General features: G+C 39.2%; 3 protein-coding genes and 1 long non-coding RNA gene across 13 annotated transcripts in view; 3 read left to right on the plus strand and 1 right to left on the minus strand.

The window, feature by feature from the left end:
• The window catches only part of pikfyve (phosphoinositide kinase, FYVE finger containing), a 32,441-nt gene extending 26,314 nt beyond the window's left edge, over positions 1-6,127 (minus strand). For 4 of the 9 annotated variants that reach the window (XM_055059852.1, XM_055059847.1, XM_055059850.1 and 1 more), the window contains exons 1-3: positions 5,441-5,687; positions 4,349-4,548; positions 490-657 (exon numbers count right to left, since the gene is read on the minus strand). In XM_055059852.1, the coding sequence (XP_054915827.1) occupies positions 490-657; positions 4,349-4,548; positions 5,441-5,484 (412 nt within the window). In that variant the 5' untranslated portion in view covers positions 5,485-5,687. Of the gene's footprint in view, positions 1-489; positions 658-732; positions 820-4,348; positions 4,549-5,440; positions 5,688-5,979 lie in introns of those variants that run through there. The other 5 variants (XM_055059851.1, XM_055059846.1, XM_055059848.1 and 2 more) reach the window with 4 other exon arrangements.
• Positions 6,128-7,491: 1,364 nt separating this feature from the next.
• On the plus strand, positions 7,492-9,285 carry LOC129379129 (uncharacterized). Its single transcript, XR_008608147.1, has 4 exons — positions 7,492-7,552; positions 8,470-8,540; positions 8,653-8,788; positions 8,864-9,285. It is a non-coding gene; the product is annotated as an uncharacterized LOC129379129 (long non-coding RNA).
• A 10-nt stretch (positions 9,286-9,295) lies between these two features.
• Positions 9,296-11,857, plus strand: LOC129379125 (shugoshin 1-like). 2 transcript variants are annotated; one of them, XM_055059737.1, is made up of 3 exons: positions 9,296-10,673; positions 10,834-10,948; positions 11,489-11,857. In XM_055059737.1, exons 1-3 carry the CDS (start codon positions 9,389-9,391, stop codon positions 11,583-11,585), a joined length of 1,497 nt encoding a protein of 498 aa, XP_054915712.1. In that variant the 5' UTR covers positions 9,296-9,388; the 3' UTR covers positions 11,586-11,857. The 2 variants fall into 2 exon arrangements, with proteins under 2 accessions (XP_054915712.1, XP_054915713.1); XM_055059738.1 differs by having other exon boundaries at positions 10,837-10,948.
• Positions 11,858-17,576: 5,719 nt separating this feature from the next.
• On the plus strand, positions 17,577-18,880 carry LOC129379128 (gamma-crystallin M2-like). Its single transcript, XM_055059740.1, has 3 exons — positions 17,577-17,782; positions 17,993-18,235; positions 18,500-18,880. Exons 1-3 carry the CDS (start codon positions 17,771-17,773, stop codon positions 18,773-18,775), a joined length of 531 nt encoding a protein of 176 aa, XP_054915715.1. The 5' UTR covers positions 17,577-17,770; the 3' UTR covers positions 18,776-18,880.
• Positions 18,881-19,184: the final 304 nt, after the last annotated feature.

The raw sequence follows: 19,184 nt of genomic DNA on the forward strand, positions 1-19,184 counted from the left end.
TCTTTTTTTCAATAAGGACTTAAAAATTAGAAATGGTATACCTGATCAAAACTGTGACTGTGAAGGTGCATATTAAAACCTCATACAAAAACCAGGAACCTGGACAACTAACATGTACAGAAATCTTCAATAAGGCAAATAAACATTCTTGGGACATCTATAAAGCAGATCTGATCAAAGCCTTGAAGACTCAAGAAAGGCACAGGGTTACCAGTGGTTCTGATGCCAAGTCAGCAGAGTAAAGGCTAACAGCTTTAAAGAACAGCTAAATCAAACAACAAAAGTGTCACAAACAAAAATTCAATCATATTTGTTGTTTGTCTTACATTTATCATACAGCAAAGTGCAAAGTGTTTACAAAAGAAAAATGGCAAACTTTCCCATTTTCTGATATGTTAGAAACCACAGCTGTATGGGGTTAAGAAAAAAAAACTGCTGCAGGGAAAAAAATAAAAAAATCGCTGATTTGTGTGTCTGTGTGTGTTTTACTAGAGACAGTAGAAGTGCGTCTGAGGATGTCGGGATGCTGCTTCCGGTGTGTCCTTGAGTTGTGGACAGAGTGGGAAGGACTGGAGGACAAGCTGCGTCTCTCTGCCTGCCGCCGAGGAGGCGGGACGTCAGGCTTCTCGGAAACTGTAACCGCAGGACGACCTTCTTCTGCACACAGACAACACATACACACACAACTTCACATGAAAACAAAAAAAAACAGGCAAAGAAAAAGTGTTTTACCCTCCTGTACAGTCACATGTTTGTGGACCAGGTGAGAGGAAAAATTTCTATCAGTTTGCATCCTGCAGGGTCCCTACACTTTTTAAAAACATTTCAGACTTTTATAAATCAAGACTCCTGGAGTTCCAAGTCATTCTTTAGCATTTAAAAACAAACATTTTCTTTTAAGTGAGAGATACGTATGTCAGGCTTCAAATATCAATCTGTAAAACTGATGAATGGAGAGTTGCAAATTTGTGGAAATTTATTTATATATTCTTATACTGATTCATAATTGTGAAATTATTGCAAATTTTCAGGAAAAAAAATAAACATTGAGTTTCAGTGACTAAACTTCTATTTCCAGTTGACAGTATTTCTTACACTTGATGCACTGCTGGTTTAAAAAACAATCATGAATTCCAGGAGAAACTTGATAATGGATGAAGTAAATAAATTGTGTGGTAAGAACAACTTTGTTTTACCTGAGACTCTTCCCCTTTTTCTCACAGTCATCCATGTTTTCATTTTAAAACATCAATATAAAATGAAATATTAAAATCACTAAACACAAAACTAAATATTAAAAAGAATGTCAGTTTTTCTTAGTTTTCCTTTTTCTTTTTCTGCACACAAATCTAAGTAGTAAAAGAGCAGTGGCAGGTCAAGGCCAGTATAATTTGATTCATAAATAACTGAAAAACTAAATCTTGCATCTACATGTTGCTGACTTGATGCAGTGTAGTTCAGATGTTTTTTGGGGTGAGTCACTCTGAGCTTCCATGACAAGTCAAGTCAAATGTATTTGTATATCACATTTTCGACAACAAGGCAGTTCAAAGTGCTTTACATCATAAAAACATCTTACAGTCACCAAATGTGAAACAATAAACATTACACTTTGTTAACCGCCATCATCAAAGACAGCTATAAGCCGGTGGGTTTTCAGCTTTGATTTAAAGAAACTCAGTCTTTCAGCTGTTTTGCAGTTTTCTGAAAGTTTGGTCCAGATTTAGAATGCATATAAACTGAGCATAGTTTCTATGCACATGACACATGACTTATGTTTGTAGACCTCAGACTACAAACATAAGTCATGTGGTGTTCAGATCTCCCGGATTCAGATGCAAAGAAGCATCACGACTCACAAGATATCCAGTGAGACCATTACAACAATGATGTAGAGTGAGGGAACATAATAAAAATTTAACAGAACATTTAAATCACTCAGATTTATATCAACACGTTGAACAAATACAGCCATCGTATGGTTTAATGGACGATGATCTCAGTTCCTTCAGTGACACTTCAAGGTTCTTAACCTGGGGTTGATTGAACCCCAGAGGTTCGTTGAGTTGGTCTCAGGGGTTCGGCGGAGCCTCTGCTGCAGAAGTAAAGACACACTTGTGTAAAGTTGTGATGACACGCCCCGCTTGGGCATCACTTGCTGGAGAGGATCACGTGACATTGCTTGCCCAATCAGTGCTGCCGGGAATTTAGTGCGCGCGGTAGTCAACGGCTGTCGTAGTTGTATGTCGTGTGGTTTCTTTCTCAATTTTTTAATCCATACTAAACATGTCGAGCAAAAAAAAAAAAAGTGGTCGGACAAATATGTACAACATGGATTCACGTGTATCACGGAACGGAATGGAAGTAAGCGTCCCGTCTGCAAGATATCCAATGCCAAGTTGAACAACTCAAGTCTCGCACCGACAAAACTTAAGGAACACTTCTTGAAGCTGCATGGACATGGAGAAAAGTAAAAAAGTATTTTGTGGATTCAAAATGACAAAAAAAAATTAAGTTATTAAAAAATTTTAAATTCTTTCTTTAAAAAATCCAAATTTATTTTTAATTAGTAAGATAGAAAAAAAAATATTTTAGGTGCCGAAATATATATTTGGGGCCAAAATAAAGTAGTGCCGTAAATTGGTGTGAGTTTATGCACTGTGTTGGTTTTGTTCTTTGAGCAAGGTGATGTTCATGCATGGCTCATTTTGTAAAAAAAATGAGTAAAAAAAGCATATGCCTATGTCTTGAATTTGGGAAAAAAAAAATCATTTTAATTATCACTAAAGAAGGGTTCAGTGAATGCGTATATGAAACTGTTGGGTTCAGTACCTCAAAAAAGGTTAACCACCACTGCTTTAAGGTCAAAGTGCATTTTCGAAGCAACATTTTAACAACAATAATTAGGCTTTCAATCAATAATGTAAATGTAAACAACTGATTTAATTTAACTGTGCCAAAAAGCAGAAGCTTGCCCACCATATGAGCCTCAGCAGCACTGAATAACAGAAAACCAGGCAGTGACTCACTGAGAATGACAAGTGCATGACCGAAGGGTTTGCCAGTTGCAGAAACCCTTTTAACTTGTTTCCATGGTGAACAGTTGTTGTTAAAACTGTTACCCTTGTAGCAAGAAGGTTCCAACTAACCAGCAACTCTGGTTTCCTTCAACAACCTGAATATATGCATGTTAGGTTAACTGGCCTGCAAAGGCACCATAGTGGTGTGTGTTCTGTTCTGTGATTCCTCTCTTCATCCATGACTGGATTAAGACCGAGCCAGAAAAGAAAACCTGTGTATGGAAATCACATACTCTGTTATTTACAAATGCAGGACATGTAAATCACTTTCCTTACTGTGTGTATATACTTACTATGTTACGTATAGTGACTAACACAGAGTAACACAACTATTGCTGTGCACTGTCAGTCAGCTGGCTCAAATAATGCTACTTGTCAACAGGAAAATAATTTGGCTGTTCAAATTATATCCAACACAAAAAACACCATCATAATATTGGAACACTATGTCTGGTCAACAGGTTAGCTACCTGAGCATTCGCCCTCAAACAGGTTGTTATAATAAAATGTTTGATGTGCCATACATTTGTGAACACTGTTCCTACATTTTTCTTTTTGTGAATTCCACTTGAATTGATATATTTTAAGTATTTATATTAATGCCGTTGATAATATTATAATTGAAAAAACATGTTATTTTAGCAGCAGTAAGAATAAGTGTTTCTTTTCTCTTTTCAACAAAACCATTTAGAAATATTTCCACATTATTATAATCACATATTTCCCTTGATTCCAGGCATCATATTATAGATTTTTGTATAATTAAAAAAAAAAGCAGTACGTTTCCCATATTGAACCCAGGTCAATAAGGGAAAGGTAGAGGGTCAGCCGGCCTAGTCATGGCTTTGTGACTAGTTCAAAGCCTAGTCATGGCTTTGTGACTAGTTCAAAGCCTAGTCACAAGGCCCTGATCCATGAGTCTTCACCTTACTGTGCATGCAGATCAATTCACACCCTCCTCCTGCTGATGATGCTGAACAGCTGCACTGGTAGCAACGACATTCTGTAGAGCAGAGACATTCCAGGACCTTGTGGAAAAGCTGTTTGCCCTTTTCCATCCAAAAGTTGAGATGTATTGTTATTGAAGTGTGTATATGTCTGCAGTCCTGGTGAAACTCCGTAGAAGGTGTGTTTCTACAGTTCATTGTACAGATTGAGCACTTTACTTTTTAGCTCCAAATCGTCTGTATACATTTGCAAGAGTTAACAGAGCTGCAAAGCGAACCCAAAAACACTTTCTGAGCTTTAGCTTTGGGACCAAACCCTACCTTTATTGCTGAAACGAAACAGATTGACGAATGAGCTGTAGGCGGAGCGGAGCGGAGGCTCATCCTGCTCCGGAGTCAGTGGTTTGAAGTGGGTCAGGTGTGAGGGGCTGGTGGGAGAGGAGGCCGGCGGCTCGATGTTCCACTCCGTCGAAGACGATGAGGATTTGTCATCTGCAGCCATGTCTCTGCCACCCCGGCTGCTGAGGAAACACACAGGGACACAGCTGTGAAGAAGTTCAAGCTTTTGCTCTGCACTGCTAAGACAGAAATGTGACTTTTTCAACATATATCTAGACATGGAAAGTAATGAAATCAGATTCCAGATTTTTACAGAAGCAGAGAAAGCAAGAGCTCCAGTCAGAATCTCGAAGTGTGTTAATTGGACAAACAATAATAGGAAACCTTTAAAAACAAGAAGCATATATGCATTTGGTACTGCTCTTACCTGCGCAATCAGAGCAAAGGTTCAGTTGTTTATTTATGTATTCTGTTACTTTTTTATATTTGAAGATGGCATTAACACCAGACAGTAGCTCTATCTCGCTATTAAGAAGTAGTCAGAGATTTCGATCTCGTGGCATTGGCAGGACTGCTGATTTTCAGCTTCACATGAATCACTGACAAAGTTCATCCTCCACAGCCCTGCTAGGAGGAAATACTTCATCCCAGGTCTACATTTTGCTTCCAGATTATAGAAATATCTGGCAGTAACCAGAAGAGAAAATGTTCCCGTTCAGCAGGGAATCACTTTGCCCAGTATGAGCTCTGTGTTGAAACTAGACAAAGGCATGTCTGGTTTCAAAACAGTGACATTTCTTTTCTACTTCCTTAAAACAATTTCCCCAAAGAGAAACGAGTGAATTTTTCCAACTTTACAGTTTTCCATCCAGTTCGCTCTCACATCCCATCACGTGGATTAAGGCCCCCCGTCGCCCTTTTGTTCCACAGATGATCTGAACTCGTGACAGGAACTGGTGGCCCTCTTCAATAGCGGTCGGCTGACAGTTAATTGAGACTCTCATGCCCCTGCTCCCTGTGTGCTCGACTGAAACAAAAAGGAAACGCGTGTCCTGGAGATTCTGCAGCGCTTACCTTCTGAAAAAGGCAATAGAGCTGGAGTTGGAAATGCATGCCATCTTGGATTACAGTGCAGAGAAAGCCGATGTAAAAGGCATCACACTCCGCTCACCTTATCATGTGATCTAAACAGACCGAAGCTTTATAGCAAAGTCCCAGACCCGGAAAAGAGAAAGCACCGCCCTGACCCGGCTCGAACGGTCTCTGAGTCACCAGGGGAGCTGACAGAAAACCCCTCACACGCTGGTTTTTAACAGAGACACTAAAGCGAAACGGGGCAGATTCAATTAGATTTGTACGAGTAAACGAAAGTGTCAGACTTTCATAATGGGTTGCTTTTATGACAACTTAAAGATAATGTTATGACTTAGAGGCTTATAATTCGCAGAAGCAGCCAAGAAAGCTTATTAATCTAAGCTGAGGGTTGGCTAATGTTAGCAGCCGCTGATGCCTATCAGGCTGTATGTGGTTAGCTTCGAGTGCTAACTAGTCGGGAAGCTGCATCTGCGTTGGTCAGTGAAGAGTAAAAGCAAAATGTAAAACAAGCAGGTTACCTATTAACTTTATGAAGCTGACATAACTGAGAGCAGAGGAGTACTCCAATTCCTGAAGTGGCTGCAGCTGTCAAACATTTGGAAGAAGAAGCCGACTCCCTTAAAACAACAAGCAGCAAGCCCAGCCCTGACTAATCAAGCACCGAGCGTCAACAGACTATAGCCTGAGAACAGACAGCTTCAGCTGCATTCAGAGCCATTACGTGAACCCTAAAATGGTGCACTACTCATTTCACTCCTAAAAATATTCAGTAATTTATCAGAAATATTACTAAAAATAAATAGTTTCAAAATAAGAATTTAAACTAAAGTCAGGGGTAAAAAGTTTGAATAGGAAATAATGTGGTAATAATGTGATTGCTCAGTTAAATAGTAAAGAAGGAAAAAGAAAAATATTGAATTAAAAATGGTCTCATTGGAGAGGTAGAGGGAAAATAAATATTAAAATCTAAGCGATGATAGTAGTGCAACAATAATGGCAGCAACAAGAAAAAGATAATGGCGAAGTTCACGTCAGTTAGTTAATGCGCATGTTCGGAAGTTTGGCGGATTTTTTGTTTGTTTTTGAAAAAAGTTGTCAGTCTTCAATTACAGGCTTGCAAAGCTGATACATTCTTGAATACAGTAGTTTGTGTCGTTCCCTTCTAAGATTTTCATTTTTTAGAAGATAAGCGCTGCAACTCGAGGACTTTCATCGACGGTAAGGCTGGACAAAGTTAGGACAGAAACCACCAGCTGGCTAATTTATGACAAGCCATGGTGGAGTGTTAATTTAGGGTGAAATGGGACCTTTCCTGGTTAAACGTTGCTATTCGTGCTTCTGGGTGTGTCTTTGACAGTTGTTTTAACGCGATACTTCAAAATGTGCATAAAAAGCCTTTAATGCTGAATATTAAATGCTAAATGGAGAGATGAGAAAAGAAACATTAGAGTCTGATGGTTTTAACATGTCTTGTATCTTTTTGTTTCAGTACTGCTAAATAAGCTAAAGCCTCTGCCTTCCTTTTTTTTTTGTTTTTTTAATCCATCAGTCTGAAGATGCCTCCCAGGAAAACGATGACACCATCGAAGCAGACGTCAGCTGTGGCTTCAAAGATCAAAAACAAAATTATCAGTAGGTTTAATTATTTAATTTATTTTTGCGATCAATAAATTGAAATTGAATTGGGTTAGTCTCCATCTCATTGTGTTGCGGCTGTCACAGATTTTGAGTAGTGATAACACCGTATTTCTTTCACACCAGACACCTCCTCCTTCTTCAAGGTCTCCCTGAAGACCAACAACAAGGCCCTGGCTCTCGCTCTGCAGGCCCAAAAGGAGAAGAGCAGGCAGCTTGAGATGGAGGTGGTGCTCCTGCAAAAACAGGTCAAAGATCTCTGCTTCCAGCTGGCTACCAAGAAACACAACCAAAGGAAACTGGTGAGTGTGATATATCAGCTGATGTGGAGTTTAGTTTGACCATTATCTGGTTCACTACTTGTTATTGTTCTGCTCCTACAGATGCTCATCTTGAAATCTCCATAATAACACTCTACAGCAGCTGGACATGATGGCAGAACTAGTTTCTGATGACGTAAGAGACGAGTCACCAATCAGATTATATTTTTTTACCACAAGATTATGTTTTTCTTTTTAAATGTGACTTTAATCAAATTTACATCCTCTGATTTTGACTGCGTCATGATGTATATGACATGCAAGGTTGTTTGTTTTTTTTACACTGAAGTTGTGACTATTATGATTTATTCCAATTCCCAGACTCAGATCTTCTTTTCTTTTACAACAGGTGGGTTACTTACTCCACAATTGTCTGTTCACCTCAATGTAAGTGGAGGTGAAATAATTCAGATTATTTTCCTCCACTTACATTGAGGAGAGGCACTGACTAAATACATCTCAAAGTCCATAGGTAGATCTCAGGAACTTGAAGTTGCTTCCAAATGCTCAGAATGGATTGGCCTGTGTCTGGAGGTTAATCGTCCACATTTCACCCGACTACGCTTTTTCCTCTGTTATTTTCTAGTCATAGTAAAAAAAAGTAAAACGTTTTTTTAAGTTTTTTGAAGTCAAAATGAACAAATTTTATAGTCTATAACTACTCAGAAAAAAAAATGTGTGGAAAAGCACAAAAAAATCCCTGTCATTTTTCACTATTGTTGAAAACAACAACTTTACATACACCGAATACAGACAGAAATTTAACTTCCGCGTTTGACTTTTTTTATTTTTTTTCCCAAGATTTTTTTTTTTGTAACTTTCTTCAAAAACAGAAGTTTTGAAGAAATTTATTTTTGAAGATAATTATCTTTTAAACTGTATGACTTGAAATGTTTGGTCTCAATGTATTCAGTACCATATAAGGAAGAATGCCAATGAGGAGTCTATTTATTTCCCCTGCAGTGGAACCCAAAGCTTGACTTCTAATCTACAAAACCTCAATGAAGACCAATAGGTTGAAACTGCTGAAGCTGAAAATGTGTTTTCCCTCAGGATTCTCCAAGACTGTCAGAGGGCTGCCACTACCCAACAGATAAAAACAAAGAGAACGATGCAGCAGCGCGGTCAGAAGTTCCTGCGTTTGCTTTTGTTGTGTCCTTTGTAGGTGTTGTAGTTTCAGTGGACGTAAATGATATCTGACAGTTATATTTTTCTGTATTTCTATCTTATACACAGGAGGCCTGAAATGTTAAGGAATCTTTTCTGTCACAACAAAAACATAGAGCTACACCAGGTCTGCTCAAAGGAAACCCTCATCTGGATGTTTTAAGTGCCCTAACCAGATGCAGCAACTCCTCTGATATTTTTCATGGTGGGTAATTTGGCATCATTCAGTGCAGTGTTTCAAATATGTACTGCCTCACTATAAATGAATGTCTTTTCCCAGAAAACGCAGAGGAAAGGCGTTTTAGTCAACGTGTTCAACCCACTCAGACAGGATCGTGTTGTCCACCCCGCAGCAGCCTGAGGAGTGAAGTGGAGCGCCTGTCCAGAGTGTTGTCCCAGTCCAGCTCTCAAATAAACTCTGTCCTCTGTCCTCAGCACAATCAAACGCATGGAAACTCCACAACATCCCTTTCTAGTGACGTAATGCTCCAAGTGTGTCAGCCTCAGAAGTTGAGTCTCAGTTAGCAAGAACTGACAATACAGTGCTTCTCAATACATCAATGGAGATTACATTGAGTAACGCAGTTGAAATTGTCACCGTGGAAACCAAAGCCAAGAAGAAAGGTCCTTCCTGTGAGACAAAAGGCACAGAGAGTCAACAGGTGGGTTCCAGTCCAGATGTCCAGAATGGTTTCAACCACAGACCAATAAGGAACCTGTGAAAATTTCTACTCAGAAAAATAAACCAGAAGATAAAGACTCAAGAGTTCTTGAGGTACAGTTACCGAAAAAACGCGGCAACAATATGAAAACATCTCGCATCCCCAAGCTTGGCAGTCACCAGAAGACATCCAAGAGCGATACTGACAGCTGTGACACTGTCTCACAAGATTTAAATAATTATTTTTCCAATTCTAAAGTTACCTTGTTGAAGGCTGGGGGCAGTGAACCTGAAGAAGGTTCACCAAGTTCTAAAATCACCTACAGACGTTCGAGAACTAAAGTAAGGAGGCGCTCTATGGTCATTCAAAAGACCTCGTCAGTCCGTCTGCCTCATGATGACGAGAGCCAACAGTCCAAACCGGAGAAGGTCCATGATGAAGAGGAAGCAGAAAAAACAGAGCCACCTCCACCATATGAATACATATTCCATCCAGTGGAGGAGGCAGGTCTCGGGTCAGAGGAGAATCAGCCTCCTGCAGCCAGGAGGAAAACGCAGAACAGGCCGAGATGCAGAGAAACTTTTGTCATCTCTCTTTCTAGGAACAGTAACTCGCTGGGTCTGGATTGTGACATGATGCTTCCTGGAGAGCCCCACTGCCCAGCTGAGGAGCTGCTAGACGATCTGTCTCAGAGTTCTGGATATTTCCAGGCAAATCAGCAAACAGAGACCAACAGCACTTCAAAGCGCCCTCTGGTGGAAACATCAAAGCATAACATGGAAGTCCTGCCAGCAGATGAATGTGACCGTTCAGAGAACCCAACATCTAAAAAATCCAGACGAGACGAAGCAGGAGGTTCCAGGAACAGGATGATATCGTCACTGGGGAAATATGCTGATGGTTACGACTCCAGGCGAAAGAGAAAAACAAGGAAAAGCAGTAAAAAGGTTTTATCTGAAGATGAATCTGGTCTGCATCCCATCTGCCGTGATGAGCTTCTTGTCTGCAGCCCTTACAGTCTGGAGGTCAGGAAGGAAGGTAAAGAGGATTTTCAGATGCTCCTCAGCCATGATCATTATGACATTGGTGAAAATCCACCTGATCCTAAAGACTCCAAAGGCAGGAATGCTTCAAAACTACAAAGGAAGACAAAGCTGCACACAGCAGCCGAAACCAAGAACCTAAGGGAGACATTTGTCATCCACAGACCGACATGTCAGGACAAAAGCAATAACACAAGGACATCGGTTGTTAATGATGAGATGGATCATCAGGATGTCAGCTTTCTGATAATGGATGTGGATCCACCATCGCTGCTTGCAGAGCTCAGCACTCTGGACCCAGAATCCAATTCTGCACCCAACTCTCCAAAAAGGAGCCCATCATGCAGGCTGGTGGTGACTGAGGGGTCAACTAGAGCCTCACCAGGTGGGTGTCTCCTCCACTGTCAATAGATGTTCTTTGGGTATCAGAGTTTACCTGTGAACTCTGGGTAGACTCACCCCAATAAGGGAATACTGTAAACACAAAATCTAACCTTGTCTGACTTTGGTTTAGCTGACAGCTAATGCTTTGCTGTGCATTGCAGCAGGAAGAACTCTAACAACTGTTACCAACACATTTCCAAACCCATATGGTGAAAATAAAGGAAGAAGCAGGAGAAAGGACTGTGTGGTCTCCTATAAGGAGCCACCACTGAACAGGTGAGAACGTCAGGTCCCACTGAAAGGAACTCAGAGAGCAACGCAGGCTATGTGATCAGTGCTACAGTGACGCTGGTTACTCAAAGCTCCGTCTATGTTTCTGACTTTTGCTTCAGCAGACCACAGGTCTGGTTAAACATTCTAGATATTCTGTAATGCCCCTTCAACCCAGATTTACATACTTCTTTGGACAGGTCTCTCTGCAAATTCCAGTTGGCTTCATGTCAGGACTTTGACTGGACCGTTCTCACAACTGAGCTTTAAACCGTGCCAGTTAAGAGTGCAGTGATAAATCATCTGGCTAAATTGACCCTGGTTTAATTAATTTTAACTTGATGAATTTTGAACATTTTTGTAATTTGTTTTCTGAAATTAGGTTTTATTTGTATCAATAAGTTAGCTATAACCAACCTATCATTACTAGAACTAGTGTTATGATTGGTCATATTATCCAGACTTGTGTTTGTCTTTAAAAAGAAAAGAGAGAGAGAAAATGGAACACAGTGCTGAATTTCTGTTTTTCTTCCCCTCCCCCAACAGGAAAATTAGGCGTGGAGATGATTTCACAGACACCACATTTCTGAGTTCTCCGGTGTTTAAAGGCAGGAGGAAGAAGACGAAGAAGACGAAGGAGTAGAAGAAAACAGTGGGGTGGGCTGTGGACAGACAACAACAAATACTTTTTCCTTGTGATAAATCCAGTGTTCTAGTTTCCTACAGAGAATGCTAGTTCAGAATTTGTTCAAATTTGTGGTGTTAAGACTTTAGATTTTTTACATCATTGTCATTGGGGATGTATCAGCTGTTTGCTCCTGATGGGAGGCCAGCTGTAAATAATTGAGTGGAAGCTGATAACCCGATACTCCCTGTGATGTTCAGCTGCACAGAATAAAGTCTCAGTTAAGCCAACCATGTTTAGGATTTGCTGTGTGAGCATGCTAAGTGAAGATCTCCCAGCTCCACTTTTTGGTCCATCAGCTTGTGTTGTGAGTATAAATCTTAACATATTAGATCTGTTGAAGCTTGTATAGTTTTTTTTTCTATTATTAAACATGTTTATCAGAAAACTTAAACTTGAGTTTGTTGCTGTTTTTGGTAATTCTATCTGACTGAGATCAGGTCTCCTACCTGTTAAACTCAGAACTCTATTTACCTTCAGGAAGTATTCATATCCTTTCACTTTTCTTGCTCATTTTTAATTATATGCGACTAGAAACGTTCCTGTTTCTTTTCGATGTAAATATTTCAGTCATAAGTATTTTTTTTTAGCTTTGTACAATTTCACCTGACAGCAATTACATTTTATGTTTGAGCCTGAGCATCAATTAGATCGCAGCAGTCTCTGATTCGGTCTATATGTTTACTATTATAGCTGGTAAAATAAGCACTAAATTGCAAAAGAGGATTTGTTTTTGGTCCTATTCCTCTTCCATTTTGAATACATCCCTATTTCTTTCAGTAAATATTATAGTTGTGCCATTTACCTGAAATTCTGACTAGATGTTGGTAACAATCAAGTAAGTCCACACATTCAATGCAATGTAGTAAAACAAAATGGCACATAGAACACAAAGACAGGAGTATTTTACTTCCTCCTCTCCAATGACAGTGGAGGATGTGAAGGAAACTATTCAGTCTATATTGGCCAAGCTTCAGAATAATAAGTTAACAGCTGCTTTGTTCTACTCGGCTGCTTTGTTCTTCTCTTTTCACAGTGAATGATGGTTGTTTAATCTCCAGGCAACTTTTGACAAACTTTATAGTATCTAATTGGTGGATTACATACGTCACTGATGAATGTGAGCAACTGAGTGAAATTTGAAACTTCAGCAGAGTCCAGACCTCCAGGAAACAATTGTTTCTGGATAGCTGAGAACCCGGGCCCTCTGGACAAAGCAAAGTGTATTAAAAGGGGCTTGTTTTCAATCAACAGGGAGAATAAGCAAAGTCAAAAGAAAAGTGTTTAATCCCAGGACATTCTTGCTTTAAAATGTTCCATTATTTTAATATCAGGGAGTTATAATTGCTCACTTTGTGTAAAAATAGTTTTCATTTCACTGTGTCTGCAGGACCGATGCATAAACATTTCACTCTGAAAATGGAGACAAGGTGACTGAAGAGAGATGTTCAACTACTCATGTAAGTCAATCTCAAAACTCCATATTGTGACAGGAATATTAAAAATGACGGGTGAAATTCTTTCTGCCATCCAAACAGAAGTAATTATGTTGGTCAGAAGATCTGGAGAACTCAAAGCAAGTTGTGTCTGGTGTCGGTCACCTCCTGTTGTCACCAACTGTCACATGTTCTACCAACTGCCTGATAACCCATCATTCCATTCATGATTCTACCTCTAATCCTTCTGATCCCAACACTTGATGTTCCAACTCCCAGCAACATGACATAACTGAGTCATGTTAACACCAAAACTTCTCATCTCAACAGGAAATTAGAATTGAAACTGTTTTCATTCAACCAGGAGGTTTCCAATTGAATAAAAACTGGAAAAAAGACAGGTATCTCTCAGGAGACTATAGAAGAATGCAAAATAAATACATCATCAAGAATTGAACTGGAGGAGGCAGGCTACTAAAACTCAGTTTACTTAAAGATAAAGGAAATACATGAACTAAAATTCAGGGATTCCTTCAAAATTATTTTCCCTGGCTTTTTTCCCCAGCAGCCAGGGAAAACAGGCTGGTGGCCTAACAGATTGATATACCATTTGTGATATGAATGAGTGATAGTATGAGTGACTTAATGTTTGCAATGAATAGGCTTATGAGCTGTAGAGCTGATTTTCTTTTTATGTGAATGAGGGGAGATGTATGTTCATACTTATTTCTGCGTCTTTCATCCATGATTTATTTTAGTTATTACATGAGCTATTCATATTTATTATTGAGGGAGTAAAATGAAAGGAAAATAAATAAAATGTTGTACTAATTAAACAATACTTTACTATTTTTAAAATGGTGATCATTGGCTGTTATTGGTGAGGACAGGAGAATTCAGGCAAAAGTTGCCTCTGAATATATTTGAGTTTTTAAACACAACATCTCCTTCCCTTCCCACCACAGTGGAGCCATATGTAACTTAGGAAGTCCTTAGCATCCAAATCGCATATGGCGAGAAGCAATGATTCTCTCATCTTATGGTAAGTAAGTTTGTATAATTAAAAGTTTTTCTTAGCCAAAATATATTTGCACCTTACATGCTACTTTGAGTAAACATCAAATGAACTGCCATCAAACAAGTATAGGATTTATTAACTTATAAGACACATTAACAGAATGACCCGTCAGGGTGATTGATGTGACCATCTGCTTGCAAATTTAAATAATCTTCTACAGACTTAAAAATATTTAATTGACCCTTTTGTTCTACTTACTGATTGTGACAAAGTGGGGCCTGATGATCAGCTTATACATGAAAATTATAGGTTAAAGACCTTTGAGGTGAGCTTGGTATTAGTACATAGCTGTTACATATAAATACATTTAGGGGAATTTTAGTCTGAAAGACCAAAATTGCTTAGAGAGAATGCCTATTGCTTTAGTAAGGTTCATTGCAGTACAGTGACACATAGAGGCATATATGTGTCACTGTACTGCATCGTATCTGATAGCCTAGAAGCTGCAAACATACTCGTGTATAAGCAGTAAGGGATCAAACCAGTGACAGGAAACAAAGCATCAGGAATTAAATGTTAAACCATATAACCAAACAGTTTACTGAATTGGATCTTTGGGACTTTTCACAAACTGTTTTGTTGGTACAGTGCTGAATAAGGATTTATGGTTAAGATCTAACTTTTTAGGTTTGCCTTCAGTCACTGTTGACATAAATTTTGTATCTGTCATGGTCGGTCTATAATAAATTCCATCAGTTGTGAAACATGAATTCACAGCAGTGTGCAGTGAAGCTGGTGGGCAGCAAAGAAACAGTAGAAATAAATGTTTGCAAGCAGCAGCAAAAGGTCATTGTTCATGTTGAGAGGACTGTGTGCGTTTCAGAGCCGACTGCCAGTGGAGAAAAGCCTGGCTCTGTACAGATGTAAGTCAGCTGTTTTGTTCCCTAGCCATCAGTCCAAGATACAAAATATGTTCTGGATAATTTTTACATTCACACTGATGTTACTTAAACATTTATACAAAATAGAAAATTAGAAAGCTTTATTTTTTATTTAGTAAAAAAAAAAAATCCTCAGTCCTTATTTTTTCTTTTGAACCACAGGGGTCAAACATTTTGTACTGCCGTACAAAATGTTTTTTTTGTATGCCCCCTCACTCTGTCCTAGCATCCATTTGCCATGCTCAGATCTTACAAGGCTGTACAACACGCCAAGAGACATAGTACGTCTGAATGTTATAGCTCATTTTATTTCATGTATTGACTTTCATGTATTGACTTATTGATTCTATTTGTTTGTTGGCTAGTTTATAAATATTTGATTGAAATGAAAGGGATTTGTTGCATAAGTCTTGTGAAACTCTATTGCCTTCAAAATATAAAGCAGAGGTCAACACCACAAGCTAACTTAAACAAGCGAGTTTTAATTTAATATTAAGAATAGTTAACCTGTGATAACGAGTTATTAAAGTTGGGTCATATGAAAATGTTTGGGTTTTTTTTGTTAAAAAACATATCTGTCACTATATTGTGACAGGAGAATATGAGACAGATAATGCATGAAAAAAATTAAGCTCCTCTGCTTTCTTCCAGAGAAACAATCATTCAGAGCCAGGAGGCGGGTCTCAGCACTGTCAGTCATGTTTGTGTGTGCGCAGCACTCCCTTACACCAACTTGTACTCTGCTACTACAGATTCTGCCTGTCAGCAGAGCTTGATGTGAATTATAAAGGTAGTTAACATGACCACTGATGACAGCGGATAAACGGTTTTCCTGTAACGGTGGGTCGCTTCTCTGCCATTAGCACACTTAGCATTGATGGCTCTAAGAGGTGGAGGAAATCTATCTTTTCACAGATTATCTGTCTCATAATATACTGTGATGACATAGTAATGTCATGACATTACCATATATATTTAAGTTGCATACTGCAGCTTTAATGGAGTAAAAGTATTTATAGCCCTCCACTCCTTGTGGAGCTACTACATGCGATAACTGTTGCTGCTGCACCAAACCCATCCAAGCTTTATAATCTCAGCTGCACAACGGAAAATAACAGTGAAAAACAAATAGATGCTTGTGATTACTGAGAGCCTTTGCTGCTTGGCAGGATGACTTCTCAAAGGAATAGTAATACAGAGTAGATCAAGAAAAATACATCTTCAAAATTTGTCAGTACTAAAACAATTATTACAACTTCCCTTTGAAATTAGAGAAACAAGAAAGAAGACTTCCATTCATGAGGACATTATGTTGATTTTATATTCTCTAACTGATCTAAAAATATGTTACAATATCTCTTTCTAAATCTTGCAAATCAGAAGCTGAAAAGATCAGCTGAACTTTTGCTTGTCTGAGCAAGCAAAAGTGAAAGCCCCAAAGAGACCCGTTCCTCCACTATCCTCATCTCCGTCTTTGGCTGAGTTCTTTCTCAGCGTGAGCACTTCACAGTTCAGTCCTCTGCTGTCCTCTGCTGGTGTAAACAGTTCATTCTGCTTTCTACCCCACAGGAAAGCAGTGGTTGTCATCAGGAAGCAGCTGAGCACTATGAGGGTTCACAAGAGTCTTTGCAGGACTGCAGCTGCCATCCAGCTGTGTGACTTTGGTTGAATGTTCCTCACAATGGTTTTCTGTAATTCTGGCCCATTCCTCCCAACAGAACTGATGTAACTAAGTCAGACATCTAGAATCACTTCACTTTCACACACGTTCAGCTTTGCTCTCATTTTTTCTATTGGACTATGGTTAAGGCTTTGTTATAGTTACTCCATACTTTGTTGTCTCTAAGCCAAAATGTGACTAATGCTGATGAGCATTGGAGTCATCAGTTTCCATCCAAGTTGTAATGTCTTTAGATATTGCTTTCTCCATAACGTTTTCTCATGACCCTGTCTCCTATGTGAAGTGCACCAGTCCCTCCACAAAATCATGCTGTCACTTCATGCTTTGCATTTGAGTTCTTGCAAAATCCCCCAATTTTTTTTCATCACATGTAAATGATCAAACACTTAAATTTCAGATTTGTTCAATCAGAGGACAGAATTTGGATATTTGACATTTACTTTGATATTTTAGTCTAAGAAGCGTACAAACCCATCACATCAACATTTTGTCTTTCCCCAATTGCTTAGAGTAGCTGTTTAGTCAGATTCAGTGTTGCTAAATAAAAAAAATGGCTGTACTTGTTGTATAATATAATGGAGCTAAACTTACATCTACCCTGTGTGGCCCAATGAAAGACTAACACAAAATGTCTAAATTTATTCTATGTAGAGCAATAAACAAACAGCAATGTACTCACAGCACCTCTCTAATATCATGTCACCAAAGTCACATTTTCTGTTGGACTCCACCAGCTGCACAGTTATTGTTGACCTCTGGCATGTTCTCCAACAAAGATTAAACTCCTGTGTGCTAGATGGGTGGATAAAATGTGTTCCTGATGTTGGTATCAATAAAGAGGTCAGAGTTGGTCAGTAATTCGCCTGCTAGGACTTTTGTCCTGATGATTCAGGGATTTTGGTTCTATGGCCAGGATCAAGATTTTTGGCAGTAGTACCAGCTCGTTAAATCCCAGCTCATTGAAAAAACAGCTAAAGCAGGATCTGAGGTTTATATAGCAGGGCTCTGCTCCTGCTTTGTGAGACCACCATATCCAGCTGGTGATCGGCTCCAGCACTTTTTTCAGGATGAGCAGTAAGGTAAGAGCTTCCCATTCATCTCTTGTCTTTTTCTGTTTGCTTTAGATACAATGTTGTCACGCTGTCCTGTGGATTTTCATGTCACATAGAAGAAATAATTTGGTGTTTCGAGTGTAGAATGAAAGAAAACTCAATATGAAAAAAAAAAAACACATATTCGGCACGTTTGATCTGAATATTTCCTCTTCTTCCTCCTCTTGTTGGACTCAGATTATATTCTACGAGGACCGTAACTTTCAGGGCCACTCATATGAGTGTGACTCCGACTGCCCTGACATGAACCCCCACTTTACCCGCTGCAACTCCATTAAGGTGGAGAGTGGCTGCTGGGTGCTCTACGAGAAGCCCAACTACACTGGGTACCAGTACGTCCTGACCAGAGGAGAGTACCCTGACAAGCAGCGCTGGATGGGCTACAATGACACCATCTGCTCCTGCCGTACCTTCTCCTATGTGAGGTTACTTTGAGAGCTCAACCTGATGACTGTTTTTATGCTGTTAGGAGTCAAAATAGGTATTTTGGCCTGTTTTCACATATTCAATTTAGAAAGCAAAAACAATATTGTTTATTCTTCCAACATTTTAAACCAATGTGGATTTACCTGGAGAGGTAATTAATGGATAAACATTGGCTGATGACTAAGCATGATGATTGACTGTCAGGCTGTTAGCCACAGACCCAAAAGGCTCCTTTCATTTTCTATCTTCCACCTGCAGACCAGTGAGGGCCCCTACCGCATCCGTATCTATGAGCGGCCCAACTTCCAAGGTCAGATGATGGAGTTCAGCGAGGACTGCGAGTCCGTGCAGGAGCACTTCCGCAGCCGAGACATCTACTCCTGCAAAGTCTTGGATGGCTACTGGACCCTCTACGAACACCCAAGCTTCCGTGGCCGGCAGTACTTCATGAGTCCTGGCGAGTACCGCAAGTTCAATGACTGGGGGGCCACCTGCGCCACCACTGGCTCTTTCCGCAGGATCACAGAGTTTTAATCCTTTGAGTTACTAATATGAACAACAGAATGTGCTAAGAGCTGACCTGACGAAGGTGCTGGATGCTGTTAGAAAAAAAATAATAAAATGAGCTGCTGTAAATGATTTTCTTGTCTATGGTGAATACATGTCTCAAAATTATCTGATTTACTACATCTGTGACAAAGAGGAATTTTGTGCATTTCCAGCATTTATTTTGATCACAACACAACATAGTTCTGTTTCCCTAAACTTGTTTGATTTGCTGTAATTCTGAGATTTCTTCATACCATAAGAAGAGGCTTGTGGAGATAAATCCTTATATATATATATATATATATATATATATATATATATATATATATATATATATATATATATATATATATATATATATATATATATATATATATATATATATATATATATA

Source organism: Poeciliopsis prolifica, unplaced genomic scaffold, assembly GCF_027474105.1.
Source record: "Poeciliopsis prolifica strain line A6 unplaced genomic scaffold, Auburn_PproV2 SCAFFOLD056, whole genome shotgun sequence".
Classification (NCBI taxonomy): Eukaryota; Metazoa; Chordata; class Actinopteri; order Cyprinodontiformes; family Poeciliidae; genus Poeciliopsis; species Poeciliopsis prolifica.

Coding starts and splice junctions, on each gene's coding strand:
- LOC129379128 (XM_055059740.1), top strand. Junction 18,236..18,499: donor CCTGCCGTACCTTCTCCTAT/GTGAGGTTACTT, acceptor TTCCACCTGCAG/ACCAGTGAGGGCCCCTACCG.
- LOC129379125 (XM_055059737.1), top strand. CDS start 9,389: ATGAAAACATCTCGCATCCCCAAGCTTGGCAGTCACCAGAAGACATCC. Junction 10,674..10,833: donor GTCAACTAGAGCCTCACCAG/GTGGGTGTCTCC, acceptor TGTGCATTGCAG/CAGGAAGAACTCTAACAACT. Junction 10,949..11,488: donor AAGGAGCCACCACTGAACAG/GTGAGAACGTCA, acceptor CTCCCCCAACAG/GAAAATTAGGCGTGGAGATG.